Below are 25,033 nucleotides of genomic sequence, written 5' to 3'. Positions count from 1 at the left end.
AAGGCCTTCCTCTTTCATTTCCAATTTCTACTCATGACCCAGATGACTGACACCGCCAGGAGCTCTACGTTTTACTTTGCATGCCTTGAGCACGTACTGCTGGCAGAGAGGAGAGTGGCCTAGAAACTTCTTTGGTATCTATAGGAGGTCAGTCGAGATTTAACCTTGCTGTGGTCAGTAACGGACTGTGGCTGGGAGCTGGAGCACAAGTCTCACACCAAAGCCTCTCCTTGACGCTAGGGAAGGGAGCACTCATTGCCTTTGGTATCTCATAAAGCTGGCCTCTCAAAGCTTCCCTCTAACCAAGACATGAGCATGTGGGCTCCCTCTTGTCAATTAAGTCTTCTTGAATTCCCCAAAGCATGTGGATTGACCTTCACCCTTTTGCTATAGCAAATTAGGAGGCAATGCTTCCATGGCATCATCTGGGTGAAAGTCACAAGCTTTTTTTTTTATTTTTTATTTTTAAATATTTTTAGTTGTAGATGGACACAATATCTTTACATTATTTATTTATATTTATTTAGTGCTACAGATGGAACCCAGTGCCTCACACATGCTACGCAAGTGCTCTACCACTGAGTTACAATCCCAGTTCTTTTTTTTTTTTTTTTTTTTTAAAAGATTTTTAGTTGTAGATAGACACAATGCCTTTATTTTATATTTATGTGGCACAGACTACTTTTGAATCTGACCTTCCTTAACTGACCACAGAATGTGCAAAGCAAATCACAAAGGAAAAACTGGGCCTCACTCCCTGGGGCAGACCTGCCTTCAATCCTTCCTGTGATGCTGAGTGCCCTTGGGTCCTGACAAAGGAGATTTACAGCTTTCAACCTTTCCCTGGGCCTTGGCATAACCTGAACATCCTGATCCGCCCTTAAGATTCCTGCCCAGCTTTGACCTCCCCACCTGGAAGACAGCCAGGGTCCCTTCCACACAGTGGTGCTACTTACAGTGACAGGCAGGTCTAGAGGATTAAGGTGCTTGTCCTGCCGGCAGAAAGCAAAAAGCACAGAGAGAAGCAGACGAATGAGCTTCAGCTTACATTCAAACGAGGAGGACGCAGAAGGAGGAGTTTAACAGAGCCACACCATCCAGGACAGACAGGACAGACAGAACCACAGATGTTTCTGCTCCTCCCTCTATAATCTATTAAGAGTTTGGCCATTCCACTTAGACTTCCCTTTATGGAGCCCATGATATTGACAGAAAACTAAAAAGCCTTAGTTCTGTACACGAGTTGGGCATTTATCAGAGAGACCTAGAATGTTAAGGGTTGGAAGGGCCCTCAGAGATCATTTAATCTGGCCATTTCATCTTACAGGAAGAGAAAATGAGACCCAGAGAGGTTAAAACATCTGCTCAACAAAAGGCAGGAAAAGTAATTGCTCAGGCCCCTTGACTCTTAGGTAAGTGCCTGTTCTACTGCCCAGATGACACCAGATTCTCTCATTGTATAACAGGTGTCTACATAATGACATCCTTATGAGGTAAACGCGCAGCTGCTGCTGCTCTGCTATAGGGGAGGAAATAGAGAGGCAGTGTGATTTGCCTACTGTCACACAGCTAAGCAACAAGGAAAGAGAGACATATAGGATTTGGATCAGAGGACCTTTAAACAGAAAACTTGGTGCTAAGTTCCATTTGTTTGAGACTCCTCAGAACTCAACAGAGGTGCCAAGAGGGTCTTGCCCTTCCTTATTCTTGATCCTCTATCCCAGAAGTTAGCAAACTAGGGCTATACCAGGTGTGTTACACGCCTGTCTGTGTAAATAAGGTTTCACTGAAGACAGCCACACCATTCATTTACCTGCCCCCTGTGGCTACTGTGGCTACAAAGGCCAGGCTGGACAGCTGCCACAGAGACTGTATGGTCCATGAAGTGGGAAATATTTACTCTGGCCCTTTAGAAGAAAAGTTTTCAGGCCCTGCTCTGATCTAAGACCCAGCTCCTTTCCCCTCCCGGTGCCTTCCCAGGGCTTACTTAGCCAAGCCACCCTGCTGGGCTCTGACCACAGAAAGTTAGGAGGAACTTGTGGGGAAATGGTTGCATTTCTGTTCTCTACAGAGCAAAGACTGGATAGAGTGAGGATTCTCTCAGAAAAGCCCAAATGGAAAGTTTGGAAAGGCAGCCACAGACCTGTCGCTTGTCCTCAGGAGCCTTCAGAAAAAGTGCGTTAATCAGTGCGATGGCGTAGGTCTGAATCTCCTGGTTGGAGCTGTGTCAATGGAGAAAAGAAGCAGAGGGAGATTAGAAGACCGAGATCATACTCACAGATGGTTTAACACAATCACTTGTAGACTGTAAACAAATCACAATCTGGGGCTGAGTTTCAAAAGCATTTAAACTGGGCATATTCATGATCCAGCAAAAGAAATTTATGCAAAACAGTAATCAAAATTTATTGATCAGGTGTTTTACTAGAGAACTATTAAAAATCAAAGAATGTTAAGCAATCCAAATATTTCCATTAGCAACTGTTTTATATATATGAATCCTGAGTAGTTACTAAAAATCATGCATTTGGATAAAGATTCTTTTTTTGTCTTTTTTAAAAAAATTAATTCATATAATGGTTTAGAGGGTTGTTCGGTTGTTGTCTTATAGCACTACAGATTGAACCCACGGACACTCCACCACTGAGCCACATCCCCAAGCCTTTTAAAATCTTTTTATTTTGAGACAGGGTCTCACTAAATTGCTAAGGCTGGCCTTGAACTTGTGATCCTACTGCCTTAGCCTCCTGAGTCACTGGAATTATAGGAATGTGCCACTATTGTCCAGCAAAAGTAGATTCTTAACCTTGAATTCAGGGATCTGCTTAGAGACTATGAACCCCAGAATGGCACAGAAATTATTCTATGTATTTAATTAAATATATGATACTTTTTCCAAAGAGAGAAGAGTCCATAGTTGGTATTAGATTTTCAGTGGTGTCTGGGATGCAAAAAAGTTTTAGAATTACCCTTTCAAAAGAATCTTTGACATGGGAAAATGTTCAAGATATTATTTGTTTAAAAAAAATTACCAAGGTACACATAATATGCGTAAGACCCCAATTTTATTAAAAATATGGAAAGAAAAAAAAACTAGAGGAATATTTAATACTTAACAGTGGTTATGTCTAGAGTGGGATGGTTGGCCAAAAATGTACTTTATTGTGCTTTTCTAAAGTGTGACTACAAACTTATCCTACTTTATTTAAAAAAAATAATAACTTGGGCTGGGTATGTGGCTCAAGCGGTAGTGTGCTCGCCTGGCATGCGCGTGGCGCTGGGTTCAATCCTCAGCACCACATACAAACAAAGATGCTGTGTCCGCCGAAAACTAAAAAATAAATATTAAAAAATTCTCTCTCCCTCTCTCCCTCTTTCTCAAAAAAAAAAAAAAAAAAAAAAAAAAAAAAACCTACACCCATTTTTGGAATCTTATAATCCTGACACTTGACATCCCCTGCCATGTTGTGGAAGCATCTTGTGGCTCTTTTTCCAGTGGGGCTCATGGGTTTCCTGGTTAGGCAGGGATACCTTAGGACTCTAATGGAGGGCACTAAGTGGCCCCTGCCCACACAGCAGAACACAAATGTGCTGATATCAGCCATGGGCTGAAAGTGGTCATGACAGATCTCTAACAAGTGCCATGGTCCTCTTTCGTCCTCAGGGAGGGAATTGGGGATGTCCCCAAATCACACACAAAGAAACAGAGAGGTAGGTTCAAGGTCACCAGAAAATCAGAACTTGATCCAGTGCCCTTCATGTTCCCTCCCCCTAATCAACCCTATTGCCTCTTCAGGTATGAAAGTTAAAACTGAAGAATTCCTTAAAAGTGATAAGGTAAAATGAGAAGTGCGAAGAAATCACTGTGCTTTTGTTTTACTTGGATTAGGAAGGAAACATGGGTCAGGAGCATAACTGAGTAAAGATGGGGCTGCTGTACACTCCCAGTGGGGAACCATGCCTCCATCGGGGTGCAGGGAGTCTGCAGCATTACCCCCCTGGCATTGGGAAGTCCAGCCCCCTTCAACTGTGTAGCCTGGATCAAACTGCAGAAAAGGAACGGAGAGCAAAGAAAGAGTCCTCCCAAAGGTTCATTTGCCATCTGGTTTTATTATCTAACAAAATGTTTTAGGATGTGAAAAGCCTCTTAAAAAAAAAAAAACAAACAAAAGCAAAACACCCTGAATTTACTGAATACCTAAGATGTGCTGACCTCAATACTAGGCCTTTTAAAAATCTCCTGTGTCCTCACAGTCTGGGAGATGGGGACTCTAATCTAGAGATGAGGAAACTGAGGCCAGAAGAGACTAACTAGGTAACTTGCTGAAGGCAGAGACCTTTAGGCTGCAGAACGTGGTGGATCTTTACTGGTTCCTGAAGTCACGCCTTGTTCTTTCAGCAAGCATTTACCCAACAAATACTGAGCTTCTACTTAAATCAAAGCCAGGGACACAAAAATGATCAGTCCCTGTTCTCATAAAGCTCCAAGTGTAAGATAGAAAGCAGATAATAAAGACACGGTATTACATATAAATATAACTATCATAGGTACGAACAGAGCCTGTTAGGTCCACAGAAGAAGCAGCATGTAATTCTGTCTGGTCCCCAGGTGGTCCCCAGGGGAGACTGGGAAAAGCTCCACTGTGGCCTTGTGGGGCAAGGAGTTCAGACAAGCGCATGATGTGATCAGGCTTGGATCATGGGGGGAATCTGACAGTCGTGTGGAAGAAGTGATGGATGAAGGATGCGCACAGCTTGGAAGACATGAAAAGCAGAGGTGGCACTAGAAGACAAAAGAGGAAGGACGAGAACAAACAAGTGGGAAGAGGCAGGGTGGGGTCTCTTACACCTGCAGGTGCGAGATGAGCTGTCCCACGGTGATTTCCTCTGCTATCTTCTGGTACAAACTCTGGCTGTTCAAGACCATGCTCTCCAGGATGGCCAGGGACCTCTGAAGGATTGACACGTCCACCATGGGCTGGCTCACGTACCCTGCAATCTAGACCCAGAAAGGAGCAAATCAGTTGGGAAGCTCAGGGCCCAGGAGAGCTGAACAGCAGAGCTGAGCCGCTGAGGCACCTTCCTTGGGCATGCCTGTATTCGGGCTGCTGTGGCCAGGTGGACACTTGTATCTGGTTTATGGTACCCTGGCCAATGTGCCAGCATTGCCTAGGCACAAATATATTAATGGCAGATTATAGTAGTCACTCAATTATGTTTCCTCAAAATCTAAGAGCTCAATCCTTTTCTTCAAAACAAGGATTTAGGTGTGAGAAAGCTGAGCAAGTTGAGTGCGGAAAACTATAAAGATTTACTGATGCTGGGATCTCATTTTATCTCATCTACTCTGCTTCTGACATACACTTTCCCCCTATACACATTCAGAACATCACAGACTTTGAGAGGCAGAAAGGACCTTGAAGTCTTTTAATCTAATCCCTCTTTTCAACCCCCATTATAATATCCTTGACACATGGTTTTCACTTTTGCCCAAATGCCTCCAGTGTTTGGAAGTTCCCAATGTCCCAAGCCAATAATGGGGGAAATTCTAGGTCAGCGGATATATTATTCATTGGCTGTAGTTCAGTTTTCTGAATTGACACCGACCCCTCTGGTAGAAGAAAGGAGGGTAAAACTGGAAGTACCCTCCTTCTACCCACAGTCTTCAATCTGACAATTCAAACAGGCTAGCTTGCAGATTTGTAAATAGAAGGCAAATTTGCAAATGAAATGCACATTTTCTTTTTCAAAGAGAAGGGAGAACCAAGAGGGAGAGGGTAAGAACACTCGGACAGCACCAGTAAACTGGTTGGTTTATTCTGAGTCTCAATGACAACCAATTCTACTTGGACCATATTCAGTTCTGAGATGCTGGCCCCCTTTTCAACACAGGCCCTGAGAATACACAGCCCTTGACTTACAATGATTCAAAGTATGATTTTTCAATTTTTCAATGGTGCAAAAGTGATATGCATTCAAAAGAAGTAAACTTTGAACTTTGATCTTTCCCTGGGCTAGCAATGACAGTACTCTCTCTCTCTCATAGCACCGGGCAATGGAAGCAAGTTGCCACAGCTTCCAGTCAGTCACATGATCATTAGGTAAATAACTAAATCTTTACAGTGTACTGTGTTGCTAGATTCTGATGTTCAGCAGATTCAGCATATTAAGCGCATTTTGGCTGTATAATATTTTCAACTTACAAAGGGCTCAGCAGGTTGGAACCCAATGTAAGTTGAGGAACATGGTGTAAATTTATGAGGAGTCAAAAAAAGATCAGAGCTTGATGATGAAAAAATCTGGCCCCAGGGAATACAAAGCTGGTCCTCACCACAGTGTAGAGGCTGTACTGCCTGTATCTCCCCTTAAGCCCAGAGGGTAACTGGCAACTGAGGGAGAAGAGAGAGACAGGATTTTGGAGGCCTCACCTGCTTAATAAAGGTGATTGAAACCATGTCCCAGGAGACAATGCCATGGTCCATGAGCTCTAAGAAGGCAGTCAGGGTGAATGCCAGCATCTCACTGTAGCTGAGACATGTGCAACACACACACACACACACACAAAATAATACAAAGATTCAGATCCGGAACACAAGTGTGAAGGCAGGCACAAAAGGGACAGATTTCAATGTAAACACCCCAGGGAAAATCAGCTGAAGGAGCTGTAACTGCCTGCATGCACACCCAGCCAGATGTGGAGCAGAGTCAGCCCAGGTCTCTATCGTCAGGGGAGAAAGTGTAGCTGGGTGACTGGGCTTGCCTTCTCTGTGTTGCTTCGTCTCAGGGACACAGAATCACTCATCTATTTCCCAAAACAAAAAAAGACATCAGATCTTATGTCCCATGTTAACCTTCAGGCCAAAAGGCAGCAGGGTGCAAGAGAAAGAGCCCAAGGCCTGGATGTGGGTTCAGTGCCTGCTTAACAATTTACTAACATGGACATTTTATTTTCTCAAAGTTCAACTCTGTCCTCTGTAAAATTGAGTTAGGCTCCCAGGGTTGTGGTGAAGGCAGCGGATGCTGTACACAGAGTGTTACAGTAGTGCTGGTACAGAGTAAGGACTCAACTGTTCTTTCTTTTGTTTCCCCTTACACATTTAATCCCCCATGCACCTGTACAGCGATCTCTAGTTAGCAAACCATCTTCCCGTTTACCAGGCATGTTCAGACACATTAACCGTAATACTCCTCAGACTGCTACCGGAAGGCTGGCGTTATCCCCATTTTGAAGAGGTGGAAATTAAGGCTGGTCTACCCTCTACTCTCAGGAGGCTGCAGAACTCCTGCGTCAGTGCTTACGGCAGCCGAAGGCTTTAGGACTCTAATGCAGCTGGAAGATGAAGACTTACAACAAATACCTATGATTAGTCTCTCAGTTTGACAAGGAATTTCAGAAGCTGATCCATCGCCTGAGAGAAGATTTCTGACTCCCTGTATGCCAGCTCAGGCTCCGCAGGCTTAGCTGGAAACCCAAGCATCTGTCCTTCACTGCTGATCATAGGCATGGCTCCCCACCACATCTGCCTAACTCTGGAGGACTGTAGAGATCTCGTGGTGAGGCGGAGTTCTGGATCTCCTGCTCCCTAGGAAAGTGTGGCAGGAGACGGCTAATGGTAGGGGAAAGCTGTGGCAGACATGAAGGAAGGCGGTGTGCTTGCGTTCTCACATGGGGACAGGGTGGGAGGTGACTGGAGAAGGAGGGAGGCAGGCAGAGAGCTGTTAAAACAGTCGTCCATCCTGGGAGACAAGGGGCAGTCTGGTCTGATCACTACCCCTCATCAAGCCAAGCATGTCCCATACATTAGCAGGTCTGTCATGGGCAGATCTCTTCCTTCTTGGCTTCTGTGGTCCCTGTTTTGACAGTCCCTTGGCATAGTACCGTTTTGTACTGTTACTTAATTTGTGAGAGCACAGCCAGGTCTGAGATGTAGGATCACAATGGTGACTCAGCCCTCTCCGTGTGGACTCTAGTGTCCGGCACACTGCTCTGTGTGCAGAGGTGGTGATAAACTCTTACCTCACTCAGTGAAATGAGAATGGGAGGCCCTGCAGTGTGGTAAAGCCTTTGAAATCCCTTAGAAGACGACAGTGGTAATACTCACTGAGACAAGAGCTTGGTTCCACTTTCCACGAGCCTCGTCAGCACAACAATGCCGTCCATGTTGATGAACTCGGTGGCAAAAGTCACGTCAGCCGAGAGCTTGGCCAGTTCCTTCATCGCATCCAGCCGGGTCTCCATGCTGGATGACTGGGTCCTCTCCATCAGCTGGCGTGCAGCCCGGGACTAGGGGACCAGGGACAAAATACATGCCATCTGCTCCTTGTGGCAGGTGAGTGCTCTGTGGAGAGCTCACAGGGGCTTTTCTGTAGACATCCGAGCCCCCAGCAGAGTTAGTTTTTCACACTGCTGAATATATGTTCACAGGATCAGCCAGGGAGTTCCAGCATGCAGCAAGCTGAGACCAATCTGCAGTTATCTGTGCCTTTTCTGTATCACCTTGGTCTATGGATTTTTAAACAAAAACAGCCCTACCAAGGAAATACAGAGAGATCTGGGAGATCTACTTACTATGGCAAGATGCAAGAGAAACAGACACTGGTTTAATAGGAGTTTTCTGTTAATTAATGTTGTCAAACAGCAGAAGAGGTTTCTCGGAGGAACTAACTCCCTATCACTGGAAGCAATCGATGAGAACCTGGACGACCATCTGTCAGATATGCTATAGAAGGAACTCGCACACTGGGTGGTGAACTGATCTGATGATCTTTAAGGTCTCTTTTAATCCTAAAATGTGATGAGCCTGATATTTTTTCTTAAAAAACTTTGCCTCAAAGTCCATATGATCATTCCCCACAGTAACAGTCCTAGGAAAACAAAGAATCCAAGGAGTCAGAGACCAACAACTTCAAAACAGCTTTGGAAAATGATGCTGGTAAAGACACCACTCCCTCTGCCACACCAACTTTTCCTAGTGGGACCTGCCTTCTTGCCACCAGCCACAGTTCAATCCCTCTTCTCCGTGAGCTCACCCCTCTTTCCTTGTGCTCGACTTAACAAGTTCACAGTCTCACCTCATCATTCTATGTTTTTAAAATCTAACCCTCTCTGCTGGGAAGGAAGAGTCTGGAGAGCCTATACGCCCCCCGTCTGTCCTTTCCCTCACGCTGTTAAGCAAGTGACTGAAGCCCCATTCGGCGACCAGCTAGAGTCAAGCCCCTCTCCCTCCCCTTGCCTCTCCTCTCGTACTGTTGAAGAGGGCCCAGAGCAGCATAGCGCTCTCAGTGACACACAAATCCTCCAAATCCTACGGTAGAGAGAATGCGCTCCACAAGAAAAGGTCACAGGATAGAGCAATTTGAAGAGAACTGGTCTGCATCACACTTAGAAACTTCCAACCCAAATGTCAATTTTCCCCCAGAGACAGCATTTCTGGGCTCCTGCTCCAGAGAGATGAGCTTCTGGGAAAGTCAACTACTCCATGCGAGAGGTCTGTAAAATGCTTTGGTACTTCCAGAAAAGTAACTCCCAAACTGTCATGTTCAATTAGCAGAGTTTAGGAGGGGAGAATGAAGTTCTTAAGCTGAGAAGAGCTCAGGAGAGAAGGCAGAAAAACACGACAGTGAAAAAACCGGCCCACAGTCACACAGGGAAAGAGCCAGCTGGGACTACTTTTTAGTTGTGTGACAAGTGGCAAGTTATTCAATCTAAGTCCTCATGTCCCTGTCTGCAAAATAGGCCAATCTCATTGCTATTAGTATTAAATAACATGACATACACAAACCATTATCAAAATACAGGCATTCAGTGTTCGGTGGTCTCCCTTCACACACCCCCCTCCTCTCAGGTGGACGAGGCTCTCCCTCACCGTGAAAAAAGGCTCCATCACACCCTTAATTTCCTGGCAGCCCTTCTACAAATGTGACCAAAGCTGCACCCCTGGGAGGTCTTTTTCGTGGGACTGGCACTCAGGGTGGTTCCCTCCAACTGGGTTTTAGGTCCTCAGTGTCCTGATGTAGGAAGGTCCTGTTCTGTTAATTACCCACTCCTTCCTGCACCTTCAGTCTTCCTCTCTCCCATCTTAACACCATCTCAAGGACACAAAAAACTGCAAAGGAAATCAACAGCCTCAAAGGGTCAGAAAGGTGGAGAACTAGGTAGATGGTGTCCAAAGTAGGAGAGAGACCTTCCACTAGATCTTTGTCAAACTATGATTTCTGAAACATATTAACCTTTTACCTGTTTTTTGAAAAGCACATCTTTTTAACTACACATCCTCCTTGAGTTACTGCCTTCTCCAGCTACTTCCTTTTAAAATCAAGCCTTTTAATACAGCGGTGACTCCAGGTCTTAACCTTCTTACCTTTTATTCAGTCCACTAATCTGGCCACCAGCTCTTCCCAGCAGAACTGTTTCTCACTTCTTTTTTTAAACTCGGTATTGAAAAACCCAGGAGTGCTTAATCACTGCCCTTTCATTTTTTGTTTTGAAACAGGATCTTGCTAAATTGCTTAAGGCCTTGCTGAGTTGATGAGGCTGGTCTCAAACTTGTGATCTTCCTGCCTCTACCTCCTGAGTTGCTAGGATTATAGGCATATGCCAGCAAACCTGGCCGGAACAGTTTCATGAAGATCTTATGTGCGCCTGACCTCCCAGGTCTGTTCTCAGTGTACCTTCCCTCTCTGCTTATTACAAACTATAAACCACACCTTCCCCCATCCTGACTCTCTCCCCTGCCTTCAGCTCCTGAGTCACTTCACGCTCCAGGTTTTCTTTCTTCTCTTCCGGTGGCTTTTTTAGTTACTTTTAAGGGCTGCTCTTGCAGAAGTCAGGGGTCATCTTGGATTCTCCCTTTGCCGTCTATATCCAGTTTTTCACCATAGTCATCAGGGTTGTCTCGTGAGTATTTCTCAGGTCCCTTCATGATCAATGGCCTCACTGGGATGCTAATGCTCCTCACCAGCCTCTGAGGTGCTCATCCTCCCACCAGCCTTCCTTCTTTTAGCCCATCTTCCACACTGTCACGAAAGTCGTCCCTCTAAAATTTAAATCTAAGTAGAATGTACCTTCCATCCTAAAATCCTCCAGTGTCACCACTTCCTTCTAGTGGACCGTGGGCAGGACATGCAAGAGCTTCAGTACCTGGCTTCCCAGTGAATGCCACAGGCCTTCAGCCACCTTCCCGAACACACCTCTGTACTCTGACATCCTGACTTCTCTGCTTGGAAACTTTCATTTTCTTCTATTTCTGGCAATTCTAGCTTATCCTTTAGCATCTCAGCTGTGTCCCGTTCTCTGGGAAGGCTTTCTGGAAACCCTCAGGCTGAGAAGGTGGTCCCTCTCTGAGTTCCCACAGTTCCCTTAGCAACTCCCTCCTGAGACCCTTGGGAGAGGTACATCCTATTCGTTTGTTTGCTGTCAGGAGGCTGTGAGAGCAAAGATCTACTTTTAATTGCCACAGTCCTAGGTTCTGGGTCAGTCTGGCCTGTGGTGCTCATGACTGTTAAATTAATAAACTCTTAAAGAGGGAAGAATACTTACCGGAGATATAGCCAATTGTAAGATTGTCCCATTCTTAATGTCACTTCGAGTCTGGAAAGCAAAGAAAAAACAAGACAAAAAACAATGAAGATACTATATCAAAATAGCATAAGCAACCAGAACCGACAGGAACTTCTGGTCATCTTTAAAGTCTAGTCAGTTCTCCTTCCCACAGGTTCCACATCCATGGATAACTGGAACAATAGAAATTCTGAACAGTGGGATTTTTTTCCTTGTCATTATTTTCTAAACAGCATAGTATAACACCTATTCACAGTGTTGCCTTTGTGTTAAGTATTATAAGTCATCTACAGATGATTTCAAGTATGAGTGGTATGGCCAGGCATGGTGGCATGTGTCTATAATTCCAGCTCCTTGGGAAGCTGATGAAGGAGGATCACAAATTTGAGGCCAGCTTGAGCAACTTAGTGAGACCCAATCTTAAAATAAAAAGTAAAAAGGACTGAGCATATGGTTCAGTGGCAAAGCATCCCTGGGTTGGATCTCTTATATTGGAAAAAAAAAAAAAATAGTATGAGAGGATTGCGTAGTCATATGCAAATACGGTGCCTTCTGAGCATCCACAGGTTTCAATATCCCTGAGGTCCTAGAACCAGTCCCTTGTGGATACTGAGGGATGACTTTAACTGACACTGATGCTCTTCAGCCAGGCTTTCTCCTCTTGCTTGTTCCTTCTGAGAGCCTCTTCAAGCACCCTGGGCTCTCAGAAGTCAAATTCACTTTTTCACAGTCACTGGAGGAGAGCAGGACTGGCGCTGTCTCTTTTGCCCAGGGAATAATGCTTTACCCAAGAAATGGAGCTACCTGGATATTAAGACCTGCACTGCTTCAGTCCTCCCTGTACAAACCTGTTCTGTGATGTAGAGCTGGGGACCATCTGCATATCGCAGGGTGTAGTACTCCGGGTTTGGCAACGACCACCTACACAAAAGAAAACGGCGTATCTTACTTGGTCATTCCTTTGGGCCTATCCAGAAGCTGCAAATAAATAACTTTCAATAGAGTTGCTTAAGGGATTAGGTGTCTTGTTTGGACCACAAATTAAATTAAAACAAAGCTTTAGGTTGAGAGGTTGAAAAATAACCTCCTCCGCCTTTGGTAAAGGGTAACAAAAGGAAGTGCACACCACTGAGGGTGGGCCTTAGACCCTTCCAGGACCTCCATGGAACACTCCTGCACCTGGGAGAGCAAATGAAGATTCACAGCAGCCTCAAGGAAGCCTCATCAAGCACTCTTTCTTGGTAAGACAACAGCCCACAAGAGCCCACACGAGGGACTGCCAACTGGATACCCTGCAAAGTCCCTTTAGACTTGGTGCTCTTTAGACTTTACCCAGAACAAGAAGTTTTAACTTACCCATCACAAACCTCCTTAATGATGGATGCTAGGGGCCGTTTCTGAAAGAAAAAGAGAGAGAGGGAGATCCTTTACCAGCAATCATGTGCTAGTTGTGCCAGGCTCTGAGAGGAGCTGCCAAGCAGGACCAGGTTGGGGCGCGGGAATAATTTCCTGACAGCTTTTGTTGAGGAGAAAGCCTCTTTCAAACTGTGACCCACCTTCCTTGTGGGGGCAGGCGGAAAGCTCAGTCTTTCTGTTGCCGTCCTTATCCTTTAGGCCTAAAGACACCCTCTGCCACACACACCCAGATCCCTTTACTTGCAGCGCTGCATCTCATTTCTGGAGCATACCTGGTCAATTTCAAGGAGCTGGGCATTAGCACCTGGCCACTCGATGGCCACTTTGACGATGTCAGATGGTGGTGGCATCGTTCCCAGTGGGCCCTACTTCTCTAAGACACACACACACAGACACGGCTGCCTGGGGAGAAAGAACAGGGAAGAAGGAAAAAATCAGAGTATGCCTTCATTTTCATTCTTGTTATCTATTTTGGAGATACTCTTTGAAGTCACATATGGAACTACTTGGTTTGCATTTTTCTAAATCATACCAAAGCTCTCCTTAGGCCTTTGTCTCTTCAGATTAAATCAGCAAAAGAACTGGGACAAACCTATTTACCACCTACGGTTCAGCCAGTAGCAATATCTGCCAATGTGACACTTCAGTTGAAGGGTCAAGAGGATTTGGTGGTAGAAGAGCAAATTTTCCACAAATTCCTGTCTTGGGACCTCAGGATAGAAAAGCACATGCTCCAAGACGGACCAGAACAGACAGGCTCCTCTTGGTCGAGTGGTTGGCTGAAGAAGCCAGGCTACTTCTGTTCAGCAGCATCCTAGAAAGACCCCAGTTCAGGAGGGCCCAACCACACACTCTCTGGTCTCCTTCCTACTTATTGCCACTACTTACTGCCACTCCATCCCCCTCAAAGGACACAATGTGGCACCTCCTCTGCGTAGGATGATGCAGAGTTCAGAAAATGGGGAAGAGAACTGGGACAGGAAATGCTATTTTAGTCCCTACTGCCAAGGGCAAGGGCTGCTGAGGGCTTAGGCGCAGGGAAGCGGGAAGGATGCTTTCACACAAAGGCCCTTCTATGGGAGGACAAAGCTTTGGAAGTACCTCTGACCCCCCCTCCCCCACTTCTCTCTAAAATAAAGGAAAATAAATCATTTTAAGCAAGTCTGGGAGATGGGCCCATGTGACTGGTATCCTAGGCAACTCTGATCGCTTAGTGGTATTCTAAGCAGTAGCTAGAATCTCTCTCCAAGGTCTGACGAAGGGAAGCCTTGGCTGATGGATTATTTCAATGTATATTTACACTGCCTGCCTACAGATTCAGGAGAGGCCGCTCTCCTAATGAAAAAGACCTTTCTGCATCTCAAGGTTGAGCCACTCACCCGCATTTCATGCCTCACTAATGGGGACCGCCTGCCTCTCCTGGTACATGCAGCATAGATGTTGCTAAGCTGTTAATTCATGTGTGCTACCAATTTTTCAGCCCAAACAGATGATGGTTCTCACAGCCTAGCACCTACAAATCTCCTTGGTGAAAAGGGGTAAAACCCCATTCCCTACACACCTACAGGCTTCAGAAAGATGGAGGCTTTCACAACCATTTCCTGATCAGGGTGGGCTATTTCAGAAGCCAGATGTCATATCAGCATTTCCAAGACTTGGCCATGTCAAATAAGTGGTTTTCAGAATGCTTTCATTTATTTTGTTGAGTGTAGCCCACGCAGTAGGCAGAATAGGGCTATTATCCCAATTTGAAGATGATGAAAGAAAAGCTCAGAGTTCAGTTCAGCCAAGAATGCCCAGTTAGTAAGTCGCGAAGGAGAGACAGAACTTGGGAGCTGACTTGGCCAGGGCTCTTCCTCCTCCCCTCAGCAGGCCTGAATTCCTGTTCACTGTGAATCAAGGCTAAAGGTTTTGAAATGGGCTGACCTGATGGCCCCCAAAGCTTCCACAACTTCTGCAGCTCCACGCAGAACTTTTCGTGTGGATTTATGTGCCTAACACACAATACACCTTTGAAAACAAACTCATTAGTATAACTTCCAGCTGAAAGGCTCTGCTCCAAAGCCAGGGCAAGGCAGGAAGTTCTCACCCTAGGTGTGGTGCTGGGACTCTGGGTGCTGAAGGTGGGCTCCTATGCTTACTGTCCGTCTGCTGTAATTGGGTGGCAGGACTACACAGTAGTGAGGTCATTTCTAAAAACTGAGATACATTTACATACAATAAAATGTCACATGCTTAAGAATATATGTGTGTGTGTGTGTGTGTGTGTACACATATACATAGTAGAAACACAAAAACACAGACCTCCCTACAACTACCTCCAGTAAGATACTGGACATTTCATTACCCCCCAAAATACTCTGGAACCTCCTTCTTGTCCTTTCAAAGGCCACCTCTTCCTGGTTTCCATCACCATAGAGGAGTGGTGCCTGTTTCTGTACCTCACACATGCCTTGTACAGCATGGCTTTTTAGATCATTTGTTACTTAGTTTGGTTTCTTCTTTTAAAAATAAGTAGACAGGGTAGGAATAGAGAGCACTAGGCTGGGATGACTCTCTCCGCTGAGGAAAGCTGGATTTACAGCCCCAGGACTTGGGACCTAATCCTAGTTCCCTCACACTGCGTTCAGGTCCCTTTACCCAAGTCTCCATTTTCTTCTACAGCAGCAGAACTGTAGTTCTCTAGTGTAGAACTAAAGCATGTCTCAAGTGCTTCAGAGTCTAAGTCCATGATTGTAAAGCAGAACTTAAAAAATCCAAATGAAGATACCATTGTAAAGTCCTTAACCAAAAAAAGAAAAGAAAAGGAAAAGTGAAACTCCTAATTTAAGAAACTGCATATTTTTAAAAACCCCTTTCTGAATTCTATCTTTGGAGAAAAATAAGCTAAAGCTCAGTACTTTATAGATATACTTTCTCCTTGGTCCCACATGACATTCCCTGGGATGTCTCATCATTTGTTAAAGCTAGCACTGAATGGTTCTTAGCAGTTCTGAAAACTCACACCCATGTTAAGTCAGAGATCTGCAACAACCCAGATTACCCAAAAGATATTAACAAGCTCCCATTCTCCCAGAAACCCCAGGCAGCCTACCTGGGCTGCACGACATTATCCCTAGCCCTCCTACGGCTGCTGGGACTAAAGAGTTGGAAAAAGCCCTGCCTAGAGACTTTCCAGATTCCATGGCTGTACTTCCTATGCTTGGGCTACCTGATATTCCTGACATTCTATCATCACAACTCCTTAAATTAAGCTAGTCTGTGTTTCTGTTTGCTGAAACTAAAAAGCCAAAGACCTAGACTGACCCCAAGCTCTGAAGAATTCTGAAGTGGAGGTAATAAAATAGAGCAACATCACTAGCATAAGATAATGACACTGAGTACGCACCTAATTAACACTAAACTGATGAGAGCAAAACCCACTTAGATAAGTCTGGCTTGTTGCAAACAGATCAGTTATACGGTGACTTTGAAGTACTCATGTTATAGCATTTTATAGTTGATCTCACAAGAACCCTGAAAAACATTCCTATTTTACAGGTGAGGCAAACAAAGTTCAGAGGGGTTGAGAAATTCCTTGTCAATGTATCTCCTTTCATGTTCTCCTCCAAAGAAACCAAACAGTCCATCACAAAAGAACTGGGTATCAAGGTTAGGTCTTGACACCACAGTTCTCTTCCCTCTACACAGTAGTACTTCCTTTGATGATGACACTAGCTAGGTAACAATTACACAATGCTCAGCACTGCTCTAAGGGCTATACATATATTGATTCACTTAATCCATGATGCACCCTGTATGGTGTGTTGTTATCCCCACCATACAGACAGAAAAGTGAAGTAGCATTTTGAGGGTCACATAGTTAGTTAAGTGGCACAGCCAGAATCTGATCCCGGGTGGTCTGGTGTTTTTGGAAAGTCATGTGAAAGCAGATAGCTTTGTACCTAATCCGCAGCAGGTACTCTGTAGAGACTTCTGGTTTGTGTATCTAAAGTTAAAGCACAATGACGCTAAGAGACCTGTATGATAAGGGTTCTCTGTTGTAGCAGAAAGGTCCTTGATGGCCTAAAAACATTACTTCATGCAGTGTTCAGTCTGCAATCTAGTCAGCCTTTTCCCTGGACCACCTGTGATTTCTACAGGCAGGCCATGTTCTCTTCTGTACCTCTGCACATTTTCTTCCTTCACTGACTACCAGAGATGCCCCTAGCCAAGCTTCAAAGTTCAGCTCAGATGGTACCTTCTCTTTGTAACATCCTTAGCTTTCTCTACCTTTCTCAGCAAAGCTAAATAGGATAGGGGCCTCTGTCCCTGCTTCTGCGAACAGCCCTGTCACACTCAACAAGACACCGACATAGCTCTCCTGTTCCCTAGCTCCTCCTCCATGTCAGGTATAGCTGGATGGTCTCATGAACTAGCATGGCACCTGGTGAACAGTGAAGGTACACAAACACAATGGCTCCTAGGAACCAGGTCTGCTTCCCAAGGGAAATGTTCGAATAGTTCTACTCTTGTACCTCTGTGTCCCACTGCCTTCCAGCTGGCAGGGAACAGACAGAGGTGAGTGATGGGAGCATGAGGTAAAGGGAATAATTCTGTAAAGTGGGTCCACTGTGCTGAACCCCACATGCAGTTTTTAAAAAAACAATTTACCTGCAGCCCTGTCTGGTTTAAGTTAACAAGATATGTTACATTCCTTTGCAAATAATCTGTAGGAGAAATGCAGGCCCAAAATGCCAGGTAAAAAGAATACAGGTTATCGTGAAGGGGAGACTTTTGTGATCCTTACACAAACCAGATTCCAGAACTCAGGGATTTAAAGATAATTCCCATTAACCATAAAATCTGTAAGAACAGGTTCCAATCAGAACTGATCAGCATGGGCCAAAGTGATCTAGAGTTGTCATGCACAGCAGGGTCTTGAAAGCCTGATTTCATCCTGCTGTCAATCAAAAATCAAGAGGTAAACCTGGGTAGAACTTTCTGGAAACTTCCCTGGGACCCCCAATAAAAGAGGAGGGAAGGACAGGCATGTCACCCCTCTCCTCTGAGAGCGTCCCCTTTTCCCCTTTCCTATCCCTTCTAATAAACTCATGCCTATTAGTCTGAGTAACGTGTATGAAGTCTTTCTGGCATGATTTTAAGTATACGAGTGAAGGGGACCTTTGCAGCTGCTTCAGTTTTGCAGAAGGCCCACACCTTATAACACAACCACATAGTATTTCCATGTTTATAATTTTGTTTTTTGTTTTCTAACATTAGAACAAATTTTACTTGAGAATCAGTCTTAGCACCCCTGACTTTGTTAAAACAAAGAGGGAAATATCTTCTGCTTTTCTCTCTATGGAAACCTTAGGAGGTATGAGAATAGAGTAATATTTCTCAGATAATTAATATTCCTAGGATAAAGGTTTTCCTTGTAGGGAACCCTTCGAGCACGTGCTTGCTTACTCTTTTCATTTTCATTTTATAAAGGAAGTGGAAATTAGGTCGAAGCAATTCAATAACATTGCAAAATTCTCAGGATTGTAAATAGCCTCTCATTCCACCATTCAGCAGGACTGTAGTTCAATAGCAAATGGCCAGGATTTCACAGCTCTTCTCCCTCCCACCCTCTTTATTTATTTATTTGTTTGTTTTGTGCTAGGGATTCAACCCAGGGACTCAAATGCCAGGCAAGCCCTCAATCACTAAGCTGTACGCCCAGTTCCCTCCCCACCCCTCCCCTTTAAAGCATTACATAAATAAAGATGACTTGGAAAGTTAAAAAGACCACAAAACAAGAGGCTGAGCTGAAGATGAGTCTACTGTGAGGTATGAGGATGAAGCTGTTTTTCAACAAAGTTGGGGAGACAGACAATAAGAACAGCAGTGTCTCCAGTGGAGCCATCTCTAAGCAGCTTCTGGAAAGTGAGCTTATAAAATCAGCACCATTACAAAAGGTCCCAGGGGCTTTATCAATCACCCCTACAGTGACTGCTTCATAGAACTGGAACTGCCAGAAGGTTGGAGAGCCCATCTTTGGGGAGGAAGTGAAAGATGATCTCCTCCCAGGAGAAGGAATTCTGGATGAAGAATGCCAGAAGGCTTCCAGCTCCTCTCCCTCCCCCACTCCCTTAAGGGTAAGGATGATGAGTGCTTTTTGTTCTGTTCTTTGGCTTGTGATTCAGTGGGGGAGGCATGGGTAAGTTTGGTTTATGTTTCCTGCAACAGAATACAACTCCACCAGGAAGGCAACTGGAGGTCACACCCTATTTTCTAATCAAGAACACAATCTCAGTAGAGGCTTCCCCTCTGCAATCTTCTCATCTGAGAAGTAACTCAACTTCCCTTAGTCCACACACTGCATGAGCACAATGTGCTGAGGTGCAGAGGGGGATTCCAGGTCAGAGACTCAGGTCCTGACACCACTGCTAGAAATCCAGGGAAGAACCGCCACACCACAACCGCCATACCACAGGCAGCTGAGGGTCTCCTTTGTATTGACATGTGAACTCAGGACTCACCTGATATGATTAAAAAACATTGACCTGCACAGAGAAAAGTGTGGAGAGAAGGTTGTGTGAACCAAATATTGTGTGGCTTCTCCCCCAACTCCTACCCTAAGAGCCCCCACGGCTCCTCTCCTCCTGCAGACCATCCCTGTAACACTCCGAAGCTTAGAGAATAGTGCTGAGGCTCAGGACAGCATCCAACTTACTCCAGTTTCACCACAGCTTTGGGGTGACACTAGCTTTCAGACTCACCCTCGCAGACACAAAGTCCGTCTCACCAGGCCACCTGTCCCTCAAACACCATGTTCTTCTGGGCTAGACCTTTGTAGTGCTGAGTTCCCTCTGCCTTGTTCTGCTGGCAACATCTTGCCCAGCCTTCCAGGCCCTGCTCAGGTACCACTCTTCCTTTTGGCTTCCTGACCCCTTTACCTCAGGAACAGCTACCTGCACCCTCATCTGTGTATCAGTCCTCCATACAGCCCTTCACTGGGCCCATTACTGTGATTCTCTGTTCTCTCTATTACTGTGCAGTCTTCCCTAGCTACTAAAACTGGATCTGTATGCCAGCAGCGGGGGCATCTCTGGGGCTAGTACCAATGCAGAAGCACCCCTCTAGCCCAGACCCCTGACTCAGAATTTGCCAACACCACCCCAGTGTTGGAATGTCTGGGAAGCAGACCCTAGACTAGTAGTAAGCCAGGCACAGTGGTGCACCCTGTAATCCCAGCTTCTTGGAAGCTAAGGCAATAGGATTGCAAGTTCAAGGCCAGCCTGGTCAACTTAAAGTGATCCTGTCTCAAAATCAAAAAAGGGGGGATGGCAAGAAGTAGCTCAGTGACAGAGCCCTTGCCTAGCATGTGGGAAGCTCGGGTTCAAACCCTAGTACATACCAAAAACAAAAACAAAAAAATCCCCCAAAACTTCCCCAGATGATTTTAATGGGTCCCAGGATTGAAACCATGCTCCAGGAAGGTGAGCAACCTGAGGGCAAGACTCTGAAGCCTGTATCTACTCCCCCCTAAACTGTCCCCTGAGCCTTCAACACAGTACCCTACATACAGCTGTGTCCACAGAATTCCATACCACAAATATCCTCTGTGCTCTCCCCAGACCTAACTGCCTTTAAAAAAGAATAAGAACACTACTGATAGGGTTATCCATTATCTAGGCCTTTCCGAATCCTTAACTACAATAACTGAAAGTTTAGAAGGGATTTGTAGACTACTTGCCTCCACTTTGGGAAATAAGACGAAACAGAATCCAAGACAGAAATACAGGTGAACTTTAAGAAAACGTTTCCTGCCAGGCACCGTGGCACACACCTGTAATCCCAGTGGCTCAGGAGTCTGAGGCAGGAGGATCATGAGTTCAAAGCCAGCCTCAGCAACTTAGCAAGGCCTGTCTCAAAATAAAATATTTTTAAGGGTGGGGGAGTGGTTGGGAGTGTGGCTCAGGGGTTAAGTGTCCCTTGGGTTCAATCCTCCATACAAAAAAAACCTGTTTCCTGATGAATGTAGTGGTACACACTTGTAATCCTATTTACTGTGGAGGCTGAGACAGGAGAATCACAAGTTTGAGGCCAGACTTAGCAACTTAGCAACACCCTATCTCAAAATAAAACAAAAAGGTCTGGGGATATAACTCAGTGGTAAAGCACCCCTGGTTCAATCCCCAGTACCGTAAACAAACAAACAAACAAAAATGAGAGAGAAAAACTTTTCCCTTCAATAAATTACCATGGTTGCACAAGGAGATGAAGCCCGAGTAGGGAGAGGAGGTGGTAGGCTGAGAAGAGGCCTGGGTTATGACAGAAATCCCAGGCTGTGAGTCCAACTCCTTTAATAGTGACCACAACAACACAGCACTGTTCTCATATAATTAGGCCAAGCCCTCTAATTTTATAAGGGAGAGAAGTAAGGGACAGAGACACTGGCAAGGCCACATCACACCACCAGTTAGAGACAAAAGAAGACCTAGGCCCCCACTTCTGGTTCAGTCCTCCCTCTGCAGCACAGCTTTGCCATAAACACAAGCCTCTCTGGATGGGCTCTACACGTAGGGGCTGGACTAGATGTTTTCGAGGTTTCTACCAATGCTTGAACTGTGAGGCAATGCAGGTTAATGCTAAGGGGCTTGTGTTCTGGAATGGAACAGACCTGGATTTGGATCTCAGTTCTAACAACTTCCTTACCTATAAAATGGGAATGAGAACCAAACCTACCTTACAAAGTTGTGTGACCATTCAACAGGATAACATATATAAAGCATTGAGCATAATATCTAGCAGAATTCTAGCTGTGTGGACTTGAAGAAAAAATAAAAACTGTAACCATGTTTCCCTAGCATAAAAACAAACAAACCCACTGCCAGATTGTGACAAAATTAGAGAAGGTATATGATGGCAATCAGGGAGATCTGTAGATGTTGTTGTTATTATTATTATCATTATTATTATTCCTAGTGGAAGAACCTTTTATTTTTATTTCAGTTCCAGAGCAGAGGCCAATACAATGCCTGGAAAAACATCTTCTAGTGAGTCAAATTAAAGCAGCATGCCTAATGGGGTTCTAAAGTCAAACACTTTAAGCAGTCAGACAGGTAAGAAGATAAACCAACAAACAGCCTTCATATAGGAATTGAGTAAACTATAAGGAACTGCCCTGACTAGAAGAGCTCAAATTCAATTTGTGCTTAAAAATACATCATGCAGCTTAGCCACACAACCACTTTGTAGCCTCTAGCAAATCAGATTCTGGTTCTTCACCATACCACATCCAGCTGCACATCATTTAGTTATTTGATGTGATCCAGACTCGCCCTTCTAAGTAGAAATGTAAGCATCTTGAAGATGAAGGCTGCGACTTTCACTGTCTAGTCACCATTGGCCTGGAACAGTGCTGGCCTCATGGTAGATACTCAATAAGCAACCACTGAACTCAGACTGTAAACTCAAGCCTAGTATTCTCAGCACCTCTGAAATGCTACAAGGTGTAGGTTTTCTACCCAGCTCCCAGGATCGGGCTGTTAGTGCAGCTGGGCAAGGTATGGTAACTGAGTTAGAGAAGGACTGTCTTGCAGGGTATTTTTCTTCAACTGCATCAACTGTACGTACTTCTAAGCCACCAAGGCAGGTGCTGCTAATACATCCAGATACCTTACCTTGGTATAGAACGAGCTAGAATATGCTATATACTGGTGCCATTGTTTCCAAGAAGTTTGGTTCCCACTTCCTGTACCTCATAACTTCCTTGGCACTACCATGAGGTATAAAAAGAGTAACTAGACTCAAAACGGAGGTCCTGGTCCTGGCTCCTCCATTCACGAACTCTACGATGATCCCTGGCAGATAACAACTTTTAGGAGCTACGTTCTTTTTTTTAATCAGTAAAATGCAGATACAAATAGTTCCCTCAAAATACTCTGGAGGGAATAAAACACTATGAGGTATATAAAGTGTCTGGCACTATACAGCACAACATAGCAGCCACTAGCTATGGAACACTTGGGAAGTGGCCACTACAAAGTGAGATGGGCTATCCTAAGCACAAAATGCATGCCAGAGTTTAAAAATTAAGTACAAAAAAGTAAAATATCCTGTCAACACTATTTAATATGGATCACATGTTGCACTACTAAATATTTTGGAATATATTAGGTTAAGTAAAACATTATTATTAAAATTAATCGCACTTGTCTCTTTTAACTTCTTTTTTAATGTTGAAACTAGAAAATTTTGAGCATGTGATATGAATTATTTTTCTATTGGACAGCATCACTTCAGCATCAGCCTGGTACACAAAAAGTATTCCAAAGGTTGGTTTCCATTTCCCACAGGTAGACGTCAGGGACCACAATCCACACCCCCTTCTTCAATATATCTAAGCCCTGCACCCATTTATTTAGTAAATATCTAGAGTGCCTTAAGGGCACCAAGGGCAAAACCCAACATTTGTCTTCTTCCTTATGGGCTTTACTATCTGGTAGGACAGACAGACATTAATACTTTCTTAAATAAATGCAAAACTGCAGTTGGGCAAGTGTTGTGAAAGAGAACACAGGGTTTTCAAAGTGGGGCACTGACTCAGGGAGTCAGGGACCAGGGACGCCTCCTCTGGGGAAGTGATACTTGAGGGAAAATTTGGAGGATGAACAGTTTACTAGACTCCAGGCCAGGGAGAAGGGACACTCAGAGAAAGCCCCAGAGGACACCAAGAGCTGCCGAAGGAACAGAAAAAAGGCCTGTGCGGGGACAGTACTGGGACACGGGACTAGGGAGAGTCGGAGCCAGATCTCCAGGGCCTGGGCGAGGGCCCAGTGCTGACCCTGCGAGGGTTGGTGGGAAGCCGGCCCGTCTCCAGCCAAGGGTCGGACCTGATCTGCATTTTGAAACAAATTCCCTCGGTCCCGACGCGAGGCCGACGGGAACCCGGGCTGTGGGCAGACCCGTCGGTCACTGCAACTGTCCGGCAAGAGAGGGGCCTGAACTGCGAGGGAACCGAGGGGAGAGTGGATGGACGGGGCGGGGTGGTGCACCAGGGAGCGGCGAGGCCGAGCAGACCCGGGCTTCCGAGCGCTCCACCGGCCCCAACGCTCCCGGGCGCCTTCCAGTCCCCGCGCGTCCCCTCCCCCTGCCTCCCCCTCCCCGGGCTCCCACCCTCCGCCCTACGAGCGCTGCCCGGCCCAGCCCCGGCTCCCCGCGCCGGCCCGCCCTCTTTCCAACCCGGCGACCCTTCCCCGGTGAGGCCAGCTGTCCCTCCCGCCCGGCTGGCCCTCCTGGGCCGCGACCCGAGAGGCCTGAGGAGCCGGCAGGGTCCAGCCCAGGCCCGCCCTCTCCAACCCCTCAGCCCCCTGGGCAGAAGCAGGCCGCAGCCCCGAACCCCGTTTCCGGACCCGCCTCTCCTCCCGGCGTCCCTCCGGCCGGCTCCTCCCGGCAGTCCGCGCACCTGGACCCCGGGCGCACCCCTCACTCACCAGGGCGCAGACCTAGGCCCAGCTCCCGCGCCCAGGTCCCGCGGCCGCGGGTCCTTCTGCCTCCGCCCGCCCCGCCTTCTTGGGACTCCGCCCCTCGCAAGCCGGCCCGGGCTTCTATTGCTCCGTTTCGCAGTCACGCTGAGCTCTCTTCCTTCAATTGGACTGCTAGTCTGTCACTTAATAAGGGGCGGGTCTAGCTGACGGCGCGGGAGTGAAGGAACGCCGACAGTCCCCGCCCCGCAGCCAAGGCCTCTTAAAGAAACAGGACGCCTTTCTTTGGCAAGCTCTCTGGTCTGGAGGAAGGTGATTTCCCAGCAAACGCCAAGAGGAGCAAACGCAAGAGGTAGACTCCCCCCACAAACTTTTTTTCTCTTCCTTCTTCTTCTTTTTTTGTGCACAGCCCAAGAATGGAGAAAGAGTCTCTGATTCCTTGTGACACATCAAGGGTTGTGAGGACTAAGCTGTTTTCTTGGTGGCACTCAGTTCTGTGCCCAGTGGGCACGTGACACACTCTCAACAGTGGGGATAACTGGTTTGGAGAACTGAGTGGGAGGTGACAGTCGTGTCAGCGGCAGTGAGCAGCCGCGGCTCA

At 45.9% G+C, this 25,033-nt stretch overlaps 1 protein-coding gene across 2 annotated transcripts in view; it reads right to left on the bottom strand.

Moving 5' to 3' along the window:
* Positions 1 to 24,537, bottom strand: part of Elmo2 (engulfment and cell motility 2) — a 39,443-nt gene extending 14,906 nt beyond the window's left edge. The window contains exons 1-9 of one of the 2 annotated variants that reach the window (XM_046433421.2): positions 24,442 to 24,537; positions 13,249 to 13,378; positions 12,917 to 12,957; positions 12,409 to 12,481; positions 11,540 to 11,590; positions 8,103 to 8,284; positions 6,429 to 6,528; positions 4,848 to 4,999; positions 2,144 to 2,222 (exon numbers count right to left, since the gene is read on the bottom strand). In XM_046433421.2, the coding sequence (XP_046289377.1) occupies positions 2,144 to 2,222; positions 4,848 to 4,999; positions 6,429 to 6,528; positions 8,103 to 8,284; positions 11,540 to 11,590; positions 12,409 to 12,481; positions 12,917 to 12,957; positions 13,249 to 13,326 (756 nt within the window). In that variant the 5' untranslated portion in view covers positions 13,327 to 13,378; positions 24,442 to 24,537. Of the gene's footprint in view, positions 1 to 2,143; positions 2,223 to 4,847; positions 5,000 to 6,428; positions 6,529 to 8,102; positions 8,285 to 11,539; positions 11,591 to 12,408; positions 12,482 to 12,916; positions 12,958 to 13,248; positions 13,379 to 24,441 lie in introns of those variants that run through there. The other variant, XM_046433422.2, reaches the window with a different exon arrangement.
* Positions 24,538 to 25,033: the final 496 nt, after the last annotated feature.

This window comes from Marmota monax, unplaced genomic scaffold (genome assembly GCF_021218885.2).
Source record: "Marmota monax isolate L192 unplaced genomic scaffold, Marmota_monax_Labrador192_F-V1.1 WCK01_AAM20220418_F8-fsc00014, whole genome shotgun sequence".
In the NCBI taxonomy this organism is placed as follows: domain Eukaryota; kingdom Metazoa; phylum Chordata; class Mammalia; order Rodentia; family Sciuridae; genus Marmota; species Marmota monax.
The sequence above is the reverse complement of the archived record's forward strand: the minus strand, read 5'-3'. Positions and strand labels throughout refer to the sequence as shown.